Source organism: Mustela nigripes, unplaced genomic scaffold, assembly GCF_022355385.1.
Source record: "Mustela nigripes isolate SB6536 unplaced genomic scaffold, MUSNIG.SB6536 HiC_scaffold_20, whole genome shotgun sequence".
NCBI classification, from domain to species: domain Eukaryota; kingdom Metazoa; phylum Chordata; class Mammalia; order Carnivora; family Mustelidae; genus Mustela; species Mustela nigripes.
In genome coordinates, this window is record NW_026739436.1 from 89,305 (window position 1) to 103,844 (window position 14,540).

Sequence of the window (14,540 nt, forward strand, 5' to 3'; positions counted from 1 at the left end):
TTTTATTACCTTTAACTGTACAGCCAGTGTAGGAAGAACACTACTATTACTGATTTAAATTTTAATTCATGTAACCCAAATGGTTAGGAATCAGATTATAGTAGAAATGATAAAAGGCATTTCATATAAACAAATGTTAGTCTACAAATGGAAAATTTAAATTCAACTTTGATCAACTTGATCAGCCTGCTTCCTCCTCTACCTACTTGTGATCTGTCAAATAAATAAATAAAATCTTTAAAAAAAAAAGTAAATTATTAAGAAATAGAATAAAGTAAAAAATGAATAAAGTAGCAAGTCTAAGAAATAATATGATAAATGAGCTTTTATTTACTTTTTAAAAGGATTTTTATTGGGGCGCCTGGATGGCTCCGTTGCTTGAGTAACTGCCTTTAGCTCACATCATTAACCCAGAGTCCCAGGATCAAGTCTCCCCACTTGTCAGGCTCCCTGCTCAGTGGAAAGTTTGCTTCTCCCTCTCACCCTACCCCCATCAAGCTCTCTCTCTCCCTCTCAAATAAATAAAACATTAAAAAATTGTTTTCTTTAATTTATTTGAGAGAGACAGACAGATAGGGAGAGAGCACAAGCAGGGGAAAGAGGGAGAAGCAGACTCCCAGCTGAGCAGGGAGCCTGATTTGGAGATTAATCCCAGAATCTACGATCATGATCTGAGCCGAAGGAAGATGCTTAACCAACTGAGTGTCCCAAGTGCCCCAATAAACGAGGTTTTAAAAGATATTTTGGTGTGTACATTTCTAATGTTCAGGAAACATAAGTGGATATGAAACAAGTTCAGAACCTTAAGACTTTCAAATCTTAATTTGCAATTCACCCAAATGAAAAGAGGCCTAAGAATAGGATGCCTGTAAGAAGTGAGGAGAAATAAACATGAAAGATGACTAATTTGTGGGCTGACAGACAGAAGAAACACCAGTAAAGGAAACAGACAGAGTCATTTTAGAGAGTGCATAAAATCTCTGTTGGACAGAGAATTAAAAAGGGAGTTAGCAGTAACTGGAAACAGGGACAGACATCAGAGATGATGTGAATAGCATTAGAAAAGTATATTTTTAAACAAAACAAAATTTCAGATTATCTAACACATTCACCTAAACGCCAGGAGAAGTAAGATATAATTTCTGAAACCAGCATTTTCATGCCCCCTTTTTAAAAAGTCACGAGAGAATGTCAATATGCCCAAGTCTAAGTCCAGTCAAAACAACTGTACCCCTAATACAACTTGTTTAGGTTCCTTTAAGGTTGACCGACCTGTAATAAAAGGAGCACCAAGTAAACTTCAGTTACACCTCTGCAGTTCCAGCTCTTTCTGTGACATTTACTACTTTTCTGTGATATTACTTAAGGAAACCAGTTTACTTCTCTGGACTCATTTCCCCTATGTGTAAAATAACCATATTACGATATCACCATCTCACCTTTTTATTGGAGGGGGTGTATTTTTATTTACTTGAGAGAGAGAAAGAGACAGAGTGCACAGGCATGGGGAGCTGCAGAGGAATAGGGAGAGGTGGGCTCTCCGCTAAATCCCTGAATCCCAGGATCACAACCAGAGTCGGGAAAGGGAGACACACATTCGAAAGACCCATACAGATGCCCACCATCTCACTTTTACAGCCATACACCAAGCAATAAGCAACAATACGCAACACATTCTTGAAGCAGTAGTTAACAAATGAAAGTCTCTGAAATACTAGTGTCAATAGTATTTCTCTATGAATTCTACTGACAAGGAGATTCTCAAAGCTTTAATGAATTTCAGAATATATTTTTGCAAACTTATTTCTGTAGCAATAAAGCCAATTAAAATAATATATTAGAAGACAGCAGATGAGAGCAAAAAAGCAAAACTATAAAAATCACAGAAAAAAGTAAGACTGAAAATAATTACTGTTTGAAATGATAATCCTGAGCCCGCAAAAGATTAATATCTTCTATTTGAGAAGTCAAGAAAATGTTCTGCACATTCAGATCATTTTATCCATAAAGTTAAAAATAAACCACAGGTCCATGTTTTAATATCAGGTATCTATGGGCAAAGCCCTCTGTGGAATACTGTTCTCAATTACATAGAGAAGTACATCATTATTTAAATGTTAATTTCAAATATATTTCATTTTAAATTGTTTATATTTGTAATTAAAGAATTATAACTTTTTATATTAAAAAGCTATGCATAGTGCATATTATGCTACAGATTCTTATCCTTTATCAAATTATTTCCACTCCTAAAATCTATAGTAGTAACAGTACTAACCCAAAAAACCATTAGAAGTCAAATTTCATCGCTCTCTCTGTCAAATAAAAATATAAATCTTAAAAACAAAAAAACCCCACTAAATCTAGGGCGCCTGGGTGGATCAGTGGGTTAAACCTCTGCCTTCAGCTCAGGTCATGATCTCAAGGTCCTGGGATCAAGTCCCGTATCAGGCTCTCTGCTTGGCAGGGAGCCTGCTTCCTCCTCTCTCTCTGCCTTGCCTCTCTACCTACTTGTGATCTCTGTCAAATAAATAAATAAAATCTTTAAAACAAACAAATAAAAACTAAATCTGAATTAGATTTCATGATGAAGTTTCTCAAAGTGCTCCATGTAAAAAAGAATCAGATGAGGGGCACCTGGATTGTTCTGTTGGTTAAGCATCTGCCTTCACCAAGGTCATGATCTTGGGAGTCCTGGGATCTAGCCCTACATCAGGTTCCCTGCTTATTGGCAAGCTGGCTCCTTCCTTTCCCTCTGCCCTTCCCTTTCCCTCTGCCCCTCCCCACCACTTGTGCACTCTCTCAAATAAGTAAAATTTATTTTTTTTTAATTTATTTATTTGACAGAGAGAGATCACAAGTAGGCAGAGAGGCAGGCAGAGAGAGAGGAGGAAGCAGGCTTCCTGCTGAGCAGAGAGCCCGACACAGGACTGGATCCCAGGACCCTGAGATCATGACTGAGCCAAAGGCAGCGGCCCAACCCATTGAGCCACCCAGGCGCCCAGTAAAATCTATTTTTAAAAAAATTGTTTAAAAACATTTTTTTTAATCTTTTAAAAAGGAGAAGTAGGCTCCTCAGCAGGGAGCCCAATGTGGGGCTTGATCCCAGAACCCTGGGAAAATTACCTGAGTCAGACAGATGCTAAACGAACTGAGCCACTCATCAAATAAATAAATAAAATCTTAAAAAAAAAAAAAAAAGAATCGGCTATCATGTATTTATAATAAAAAGCAGATATTATATAAACTAACATTTTAAATTATAAATTAACTCTACACCACACAATTCAAATGTCTAATCTCACCTTCCAAGAAAATACCAAGACTGTCCAGAATTAGGATCTGCCTCCAAAGACTTCTGGAGATACTGAATTGCATAGCTTTCCTTGGTGGCCTTGTCTCCCAGTAGATCCACATTATGATGCATCCATCCTATAATTTAAAAATTATAAGCATTTACCCAAGATCCAACTATTTTTCCACTGTTAAGAATATCATGAAAAACACAAATAAAATCCCTTCTGTACATTTTATAATCAGGTTTCAAACTTCCCCCAAATTTAAAACTACCAAAGATAGCTATAGGAAAGTCTACCTCACTCAAAAAGGTACAGTCAATGCCACTCAGGGCTCTTAAAAAGCTGAGAGAAATTTAATTTATTTAGGGCAATGCACTGACACTAAATTAGTAGCCCTGGATTTTCCTTTTCCAAATTTAATTTTTTAAAAAATCCCATACTATACACCAAAATTATAAAGATGATTAATTTACTTTTCCTTTGAATATTAAAACAAGTAGCAAGCCAATACTGATATCTAAGGAATAAATATATAAAAGCTTACATAATCAAAAAAGATACATCAGCTAAATAATTTTTAAAAATCTTAGAGAGTTAGGCTCTGTATCTTATTAATACTCGGTATTTTCATCAACATTCTAAATACAGTATTTAACCAAAAACAAAAACAATAAACACTCTCCAAGGTTTATGAAAAACTAATGAATAATGAGTTCGAAGAGCAGTAAGAGCAGTACAGAGTGCCTGCTTAATAAACAGGTTCAGAATTACAGAAACAGAAAAAGAGAGATAATGGAAAAACCAGAACATGACAAAAATATATTAAATTTACATTTAAGACAAAAGAAACCAGTGTTTTAGTTTTGAGTCTAAAGAAATGTATAAAATTACCTTTGCAAAAATACCACACTAAGGAAAAACTATGCTTAATTACTTTGACACAGAAAGAATAATAAAATGACATTATGAATACACCCATAATATCAACAAACTTCATAAAAATTTAGAATTATTTGTTCAAAACTGAATAGGGACAGTGAAAACAAATACAAACTCCAACCAAAATATAAAACAGACATGATGAGTAACTAATAATATGAATTACTAAGGAATATTCATTATTATCTTCTAAGAAATAACAATGTTAACTTCACATTAAACATTAGATTTTGTTATGAAAAGCATAAAATTTTAAGAAATGCTGTAGACCATACAGAGTGAAATATTCTATATTTTTAGATGCCATAGTTCCACTAATTCATATTGTGAGTAAGTCTATGAAAAGAAGCACAACAGCCACTCAGAAGCTGTGTGAAAGATGTCAATTTATTAACTTCATAAAGCGGTATGCACATGAAAGTAATCAAACTTACTCCAGAGATCAAGTACAAGAGGTTAATACTAAGAGTTTAGAAAGACTAGTTGCACTGAAGCACTGAAGTTTGATAGGTTTTTGAGATGGATTGTGTTAGATAGTGGGTATAAATCAATTCTGGACAGAAGAAGAAAGGGAATAATAGTTATAGAAGAACACTTACAATATAAAGTATTTTAAATAAAATCTCAAATTAACACACGTCATCATTAACCTTAATGAATAATTTCAAATAAAAAGGGACCGTTAATGCAGAAGAGTTCCAATCGCACCCACTAATCACCCGAACATCTGTAATTAAAGGAATCTATAGTAGAAAATAAATTTTTATATACCTAACTGTTGTAAAACAATTGCTTTTACTTGTATAGGTAGGTTTTCTGTCTGTAACAGTTGTTCATAGGCTTCTTTTGCAGAATGATATTTCCTCTAAAGTAGAAAAGAAGTCAAAGAAAAAAGGATAAATCTTTAAATAAAAATAAAGATTTTAATAAGGAATTGATGACATGATTTAATTAACTTTTCAAGTATTGAAACAGTAAGAACACTTAAATGTATGCTATAAAGAATCTGTACTATATGAATTTAGATAATACAAAGTTTCTGTAATAAAAAAAATAATTGAATGTACAAAGTAAATTATTAATGGAATATTTCTTCAACCCTGGACAGCTATGTTGCAGAACAACTAAGAGCTGATAAAATTAACTTTCAATATAACAGGGTGTCAATAAAATACATTTAAAAAATCTACTATATCCCAACAATTACAAATAGAGTTAACTTCAACCTTATACATTATATAATAACACTCACAAAGCTGTACAAGTTTTTGTTTGTTTGTTTGTTTGTACAAGTATTCTATTAGCAAATGTATAACTAACTGGGGAAACTTTCAAATATTCAAAGTATAAAGCAAATACATTTAAGTACTACTGTGTTTTACAAAACCTAACACAAGAGGAATGTAGGTAACATTTTATCTTTATACATCTCTCTTGTTGAAAATATTCTTGAAAAACACATACACATGGTTAAAGACCTAACCCTTGTCCACAGTTATGATACAAATAATGCTCATGATACTTAAGGTACAGGTAAATTTCTAAGTGAGTCCATGGCCACAGTTCTCCCAAAAAAGTACTAATAAGACTAAACTCTATTACTATTAGCGTGTTCGTGTTTAATACAACTCCTCCATAACAGGAAAAACTAACAGAAAATTACAAAACACCATCATTTTAAAACTTTAAATTCAATTAATCAACATATTAATGTATTATTAGTATCAGAGGCAGAGTTTAGAGATTCATCAGTTAAAGCATTGTATCTTGAATGTACTTGGAAAAGCAATGTCATTTTGTAAGCATAATAACAAAAGGATAAAAATGTCATTTCAGGCATATTAGTATTAAATGAGCAGAGCAACATGACTAATTCAAATAAATGTATACATTGAAGCTAATAATTCTGAGTTTCTTCCCTAACCAAATGTGACCAAAAACAATAATCTTAAAAGAAAAAAAGATCAGTTTTTATTTCTATCATAGGTGTATGTACAGATATACAGACACCAACTCTACATCCACAAAGATGCCCATACATACATTGATAAAGACTTCCCCACAAAAAACCCAAGTCAAATTTATCAGTTACAGGATATAAAATTAATAACCAAATATCAGTTGCACACTACCCACTAGGTAAAGAATGATCCAAAAATGAAATTCAGAAAACAATTCTACTTAAAAAAAAATTTAGGGGTGCCTGGGTGGCTCAGTAATGGCTAATGCCTCGGCCTTCGGCTCAGGTCATGATCTGAGAGTCCTCGGGAGGCAGCGTGCTTTCCCCTCTCTCTCTGCCTACCTGCAACCTCTGTTAAATAAATAAATAAAATCTTCAAAAAAACTTTTCAGAAAAATTTACTGAGAATATGAAAGACATGTACAGAACACCAAATTTTCTTGCTCCGTTCATTTGTGAAAGAACATTATATTTAGCAGTCAATAACTGTTCCCACACTGGCTATTAGGAATAGTGCTACAGTGAACACAGGATTGCAAATATCTCTTTGAAATTCTGATTGCAAATCTTCTGGATAAATACTCAAATGTGAGATTATTGTACCCTGTGGTAGCTTTTTTGAAGAAATCTTATATACTAGTTTTCATATTATTATTTATATTATTATAAATATATAAATATTATATTATTATTTCATCTTTATATACTGGTTTTCTACCCCATTTTTGCCTTCCCAACAGTGTACCACGTTCCAATTACTCTCCATCCTAGCCAACATTTGCTTTTAGTTTTTTATTATAATGTCCACACAGATTTAAATGATACCTCACTATGGTTTTTATTTAAATTTCCCTGACTAGTGACAGTAAGCATTGTTTCATTACATGTTTTCCACAGAGAAATTTCTATGCAAATACTTAACCCATTTTAAAACCCAGTTACTAGATTTCTTCTGCTGTTGAGTTCTATTTATTCTTTATATATTTGCAAGATTAATCCCTTATTGTATTAAATGGATTGCAAATATTTTCTCCTATTCTGTTACCTATCTTATCACTCTGTGGATTATTTCTTTTGCTATGTAAAAGAGTTTTTAAAAAAAGATTTATTTATTTGAGAGGAAAAAGAATGCTCATGCACGCACAAGCAGGGGGATGGCAGAAGGAAAAGAATCTTAAACACAAGCAGGGGGATATGCAGAGGCAAAGAATCTCAAGCAGACCATCCTCCCCATCCAGAGTGCAAAGCCCAAAGCTGGATCAATAACACAATTTTGAGATCATGACCTGAGCCAAACTCAAGAGTCAGGAGCTTAAGCGACTGAGCCACCCTAGCAGCCTTTTAATCTGACGTGGTCCTGGGAACCTGGGTGGCTCAATGGATTAAGCATCTGCCTTCAGCACAGATCATGATCCCCCAGTACTGGAATCGAGTCCCACATTGGGCTCACCGCTCAGTGGGGAGCCTGCTTCTCCTCTCCTCCCAACTCCTTGCCCTTCTCACTCTCTCAGTTGTTAGGCCACATCAAATTATTTTCTTTTAAGATTTTAAAGTCTTTTAAATAAAAAAAATCTTAAAATAATTTTTAAAATCTTAAAAAAATAATAATAATTTGATGTGGCTTAACAACTGATTTTGTTTTGTTACCTGTGCTTCTGGTATCATATGCACAATACCACTGCCAAGACCAGGATTGTGAAGCTCTTAAAAGCAGCTCTTAGAAGTATTCATCTAAGAGTTCTACAGATTTAGTTCCACCTTCCTTTTAAGGGTTTAGCCCACTTTGGGTTGACATCTGTGTAAAAGGGTTCAAAACAGGGTTTCAATTTTAGTCTTCTACATACAGACATTCAATTTCCCTAACACGAACTGTTTAATCACCCCATTCTCTTCACTATGTATTCCTGGCACTTCTGTCAAATATCCACAGACCTCTAGATTTACCCAGGGCTCTCTATTCTGCTTCAGTGGTACACTAAGAACATATTGTTTTCGGTGCTTTGTATCTAAAATCAAGAAATGTGGTATTCTCAGCTTTGTTCTTTCTCAAGAGATATTTGTGATCCCTATCTTAAGTTCCACTGGAATTAGAAAATCACTCTTCCTACAGCTTTAAAAAATTCTATTGAGATTTTCATAGAAATGGAAGGTAATCTGTAAACCAATTTTGAATTCATTAACAAAAACCCACAGAAGTGAGTGAAAACTATGTGTACAATTTAATAATAGTTTCCAAACAATAAACACAGGATATTTTTCTATTTGCTAGTCTTCTTACATCAATGTTTTTTACTCTCAGTATACGAATCTCTCATCTCCTTAAATTTACTTAAAAAGAATTTTACTACTGAGGGTTCTATTTACATAAGACATTATGGTAAGTGAAATAAACCAGTCATAGACAAATACTGCATGATTACATTTATATTAGATACACAAAATAGTCAAATTCATAGACTTAAAAATGGAATGATGACTGATGGGCTGAAATAAAGTAGTCATAGGGAATTATTTATCAATGGAAAAGAATGCAGTTTAGAAAATTAAATATGCTCTGGTTATTAGATCTATATGAGTGCACAAACAGTCAACAGTAGCACACTGTACACTTAAAATATAAACAGGGTAGGTCTTATGTTAAGTTTTTTAGCACAATAAACTGTAAATAATACTGCCGAAGTGTTCAAACAACCAGACGTAAGTGGAAAGAAATACTGTATTCGTAGTTTGAAATTCTTAATATTAAAATGACAACACTACATAAAGCAATTTACAGATTCACTGCAATCCCTAACAAAAGATTACGGCACTTACTAAAGAGATTTCTTTTTTAAATACCTCCTAAAACCATATGGAGTTTGACCTCAAAGTCAAACTATCTCGGGAAAACAAACAAAAATTGGAAGAATTACATATCCTGAGTTTAAAACTTAACTTTCTTTCATAAATTCCTGTGTGGTTTTTTTTTTTTTTTTTTTTTTTTTTAAGATTTTATTTGACAGAGATCACAAGTAGGCAGAGAGGTGAGCAGAGAGAGAGGGAGGAGGAAGCAGGCTCCCTGCCGGGCGGGGCTCGATCCCAGGACCCTGGGATCATGACCTGAGCCGAAGGCAGAGGTTTTTTTTTTGTTTGTTTTTAAAGATTTTATTTATTTATTTGACAGAGAACACAAGTAGGGAGAGAGGCAGGCAGAGAAAGAGAGAGAGAAGCAGGCTCTGCAATGAGCAGAGAGCCCGATGCGGGCCTTGATCCCAGGACCCTGGGATCATGACCTGGGCCGAAGGCAGAGGCTTTAACCTGCTGAGCCACCCAGGCGCCCCGAAGGCAGAGTTTTAACCCACTGAGCCACCCAGGTGCCCCAAGTTCCTGTGTTTTATCTTTTGCTTTCAAAAGATAACAAAACGATAATAATCAAAACAGTATGGTATCAGAATAACAATGCACCCACAAACAGACAAATGGAACAGACTTTAGACCCTAGAAATAAACTCACAATATCAGGTAAACTGATTCTCTACGGGGGTGCCAAGAGCATTCAATGGAGAAAGGACAGTTTTTCAACAAGTTGTGAACTCAATATCCACATGGAAATTAGTAAGTTGCCACTTTTCTTACACCTTAGAAAAATAAACTAAAAATGGAGCGCCCGGTTGGATTAGTGGTTAAGTGTCTGACTCTTGACTTTGGCTCAGTTCATGATCTCAGGGTCTCTCCCTCTTTATCTCTCCCTCCCTCTACACCTCCCCAGCTTCTGCTTGCTTTCACTCACTCTGGAAAAAAAAGAAGAAAAGAAAGGAAAAATAAACTAAAAATGAATTCAAGTCCTATATGTAAGAGATAGAACTATAAACTCTTAGAAGAAAACAGAATGGAAAGTCTTTATGACTTCAGATTTTACATTTATATTTATGACAACCTTATAGACAACATTGATAAATTGGACTTTATTAAAAATATATTAAAACTTTTGTAAATGAAAAGGATGGTGCAAATCCCAAAAGAGATAAAAAATATACAGAAGGGGAGACAATATTTGCAAATAACATATCTCAATGGATCAATGTTCAGGGGATATAAAGAATACCTAACAACTCAACAACAACAACAACAACAAAAAATTAACCCCATCACAAATTGTCACAGGACTTGAGTAAACATTTCTCCATGCACATGCCCAATAAGCACATGAAATAACCATCAAAACCAATAGTTAACCGGAAATGAAAATCAGTATTACAATAAAATGTAATTTCAAAACCATAATGCAGGTAAAAATACAGAAAATAACCAGGCAGAATGGGGAGAAATATGAACACTGTGTAATGCTGTATGCTGTGCGCACAGAAATATAAAATGGTTTGGTCATAAGTTTAAACATAAACTTATCATTTGACCCAGCAATTCTAGCAGGTATATACCTAGAAGCACTGAAAACAGTGTTTCAGATATTTGTACTCCAATTTTTATAGCAGCATTACTTACAACTGCCTCAAGGTAAAATTAACCTGCATTCACCCACAAGGGGAAACAAAATATATTATTCATCCACAAATACTAACAAAGCTCTGATACATGCTAGACATGGATAACCTTCAAGGTGATGTAGGTAAAACAAGCAAGACACAAGAAAACAAATACAGCATGACTCTATTTGTAGCAGGCATCTAGAATACACAAATTCAAAGATATAAGGTAGAATGGGGGTTACCAGAGATTAGGTAAAAGAAAGAACTAGAAAGGAATACATGGTTGGCTGTATTGATGCAGAAAAAAATTAAAAGATTCAGCACCTGACAAAATTTTAAACGGTTTCACAAAATTCAGTACCTTTCCATGAGAAAAACTTTGTCTCATTATATTAGGTATAGAGGGGATGAGTGACATTTATGAAGGGCCAAAATGCTTTTCACAGCTTCATACATAATTGCCACAATTTGATATCCTTCATGGGGTCAATGTATTAAAAAACTTTAGTCCATCCAAAGAATAAAATATTATTCAGAGATAAACAGAACTGAGCTATCAAGCCATGAAGAAATAAAGGAAACTGAAATGCACATTAAATGAAAAAAGCTCATCTGAAAAGGGTAATAAATATGCTATGCTTCCAAATATAACATTCTGGAAAAGGCAAAAACTAGAAAACACTCTAGTTATATCATTAAAAGGATTAAAAAGAAAGGCATGCCGACCATAAGTGGCCTAATAATATTAAGATGTTTTAAGGCATTTCAGTATTACACAAAAACACAGGAAACTATTCTAAAATAATGTCTTATTATAAACATCCAAAAACAAAGTTAACAAGTGAGGAAACCACAGTCGTTGGCAAGGATGTGGAGAAAGAGGAACTCTCTTATATTGCTGGTGGGAGCACAAGCTGGCACAACTATTCTGGAACAATATGGAGGCTCCTCAGAACATTTAACATAAAGCTACCCTACCCCCCAGCAACTGCACTAATACCTACTACTTACCCTAAAGATACAAATCTTTATAAAAAATCTTTTTTGTAAAGTATCTTTTTGCATCTTTTTGTGAAGATTTGTATCTTTAGGGTAAATACCTACTGGTGGTGATGTGAAGGGGCACACACACCCAATGTTTATAGCAACAATGTCCACAATAGCCAAACCATGGAAAGGGCCCAAATGTCCATAGACAAAAGAATGGATAAAGATGTGGCATACATACAGCAGTATTACTCAATATCCAAAACAAACAAAGCAAAACAAAAACCACAAAATCTTGTCATTTGCAACATCCTGTATGGAACTAGAAGGCATTATGCAAAGGGAAAGAACTCAATCAGAGAAAGACAATTATCATTATGATTTCACTAATATGTGGAATTTAAGATACAAAACAGAATTAGCATAGGGGAAAGGAGAGAAAAATAAAAGACAAAAGCAGAGAGGGAGACAAACCATAAGAAACACTGAATCATAGGAAACAAATTGAGTGTTGCTGGAGGGAGTTTGGGGGCTGGGATAAATAGGTGATGGACACTAAGGAGAGCATGTGATGTAATGTGCACTCATGTCCCACAGGACTGATGAATCACCAAACTATACCTCTGCAACTAATAATATTCTATATGTAAATTAACTGATTTTAAATAAAAAAAATAAACATCCACATTTTGTAAAATAAATTATACATTAATATCAGATGGTAGAAAACTGAAGTAGAGTCATTTCACAGCATGCAAATGATTTAAGTTTAGAGAAAAACCATATTAAAAGATAGTTTCTAGTATTCAGCAAGCAGAGTGTCTGGAGAATTTATTAAATTACAGTGAGTTGGAGGTAGTACAAACACTATACACACATTGAAAACAAACCTCAAATACCTTCATATCTTTTTCACTAAGCAATATTGCAATACATGTAATAAGTATAAATATATACATATGATTATATTAAATATATGCAGGAGTATATGCTGAGAAATCAATCAAATGGATTATTTCAATTAAAGCATGAAATTCCCTTATAAAATTCATTTCACTTAGAGCATGAAGAGGATTTTGTTGTAAGATTTTGTTATTTAGTTAAAACACTTACCTGGGTTTCATACAAGTGGGCAATATGAAACTGAACTGCAACATGAAATCATGGAAAAGAATTAATTACAAGAGTTGACATAACGTAATAAAAATAAAGAAAATGTAAAATATAAGGAAATGCTAAAACTAAATATTATAAATTTTATTTAGGAGTGTGTCTTTTGTGTTTACTTAAATAACATGAAAATAAATCTGCTAAAGACCAAAAAGCATATAAAGAAAACATTACTGGAAGTCATCATTAAATTAAAATGTAATTTTAATTACTTAATATTAACTCTAGAAAACTTTAACGTATTTGGAGCATTAAAAATCAACCATAAATATTATATGAAGCTCAAATCAGCAACAATAACTAAATATAACTTTTAAATGTATATATCATAACACAACATTCACAAACTTTCACCTTACAAATAAAGTTACTATTTAATAGCCATGTTTTTTTAAAATATATAAAAGCTGTGCCTTTACATTAAATCCTAAAAAAGTACTTCCTTATAAGTAAAGATCAGTGTAATAAAAGTAACACATGGGGAAATGAGTACTTTTAGCATTAGGCAGCTTTAATATAAAAAAGAAACAAAGGTCAAACCATCTAAAAAGCAAGATTATGAAGTAAATACATGTGAAAAATCAAATGAAGTAGAACATTTTGCTTCCCTTTTTTGGGAGCTCTTCCTCTTGCCCAATTCCCAATCATTGGAGGATTATGATTCAGTGAAGACCATAATAGTCGATAAAGTAAGATCACAAAATTTAACTAAAATTTAGCTTTGTGCATTTTATGGTTTTCATTTGTTAATGAAAAAACATTATTTATTTTCTTCTTGCTTTGTTAGTTAGATTATAAGTAGAAGAACCTGTCAAAATTATATAGAGATTATTTATTTTTGTGAATTTGTTTTTTGTTTTTTTAAAGGACAGTCTCACAGTGGTGATGAAATCTGCTGGAAGAAATGTACCAAGAGGTGTCTTTCTTTCCTTTTCTTCTCCTTCCTCAAACTTTCTCTCTCACTGAATACCACAAAGATAAAATTCATTCTAGGAAGCATGAAAAAATTCAAATTCTTTAGATTAGCTTTTACAGATTCTGATTCAGCGGTGCCTGAGTGGCCCCGTTGCTACTATTCTTGGTAAAAGTTCAGGTCAGGTCATGATCCTGGGATCAAGCTCCATGCTCTCAGCAGGGTGTCTGCTTGAGGACTCTCTCCATCTGTTCCCCCACCCGCCGCTCATTCTCTCTCGTTCTAAAATAAATGAACAAATCTTAAAAGAAAAAAAAATAGATCCTGGTTCAGTTTGCCTGGTTTTAAAGGCCTGGAAAACTCTCGGGAAGTTCCCCACCCTTTTAGTAACTTCTCTATATCCAGACTGGGGAACACTGCATTAGGTATCCATGAATTCCTTTCCATAAAAAAGAAATTTTCCTCAAAATTCTGTACTTAACTCTAAAATCAAACACCATTTTGGCACAAAAAAGGGTTACACATTGCATGTTAATCCCCTTTCATGAAGAATAAAGATGTCTTCCCTAGAGAGGACAAAATACTATCACAAAATAACAAAACAAAAAGAAACCAACTAACAGCTATTAATAACAACTAACAGAGAGTCTATTGTAGGTTATTTTCATTTTGTAAGTTATTTTATTCTGTAATTAAAGAGATATTTTATTTCATAGGCTCATTTTACAGGCTAAGAAATTTTATGGGTGAAGATACTTTATCTAAAGGCTAAAATCTTTATTTTACATGTTCCAATTTTCTTTCTT

The 14,540-nt window shown here is 33.5% G+C and overlaps 1 protein-coding gene across 6 annotated transcripts in view; it reads right to left on the reverse strand.

Annotated features, from left to right (window-relative positions):
- LOC132008037 (histone demethylase UTY-like) overlaps positions 1-14,540 on the reverse strand; it is a 192,547-nt gene that overhangs the window by 70,490 nt on the left and 107,517 nt on the right. For all 6 annotated transcript variants that reach the window (XM_059386438.1, XM_059386437.1, XM_059386436.1 and 3 more), the window contains exons 8-10: positions 12,765-12,799; positions 5,010-5,103; positions 3,306-3,432 (exon numbers count right to left, since the gene is read on the reverse strand). In XM_059386438.1, coding sequence (XP_059242421.1) covers positions 3,306-3,432; positions 5,010-5,103; positions 12,765-12,799 — 256 coding nt within the window. The remainder of the gene's footprint in view (positions 1-3,305; positions 3,433-5,009; positions 5,104-12,764; positions 12,800-14,540) is intronic.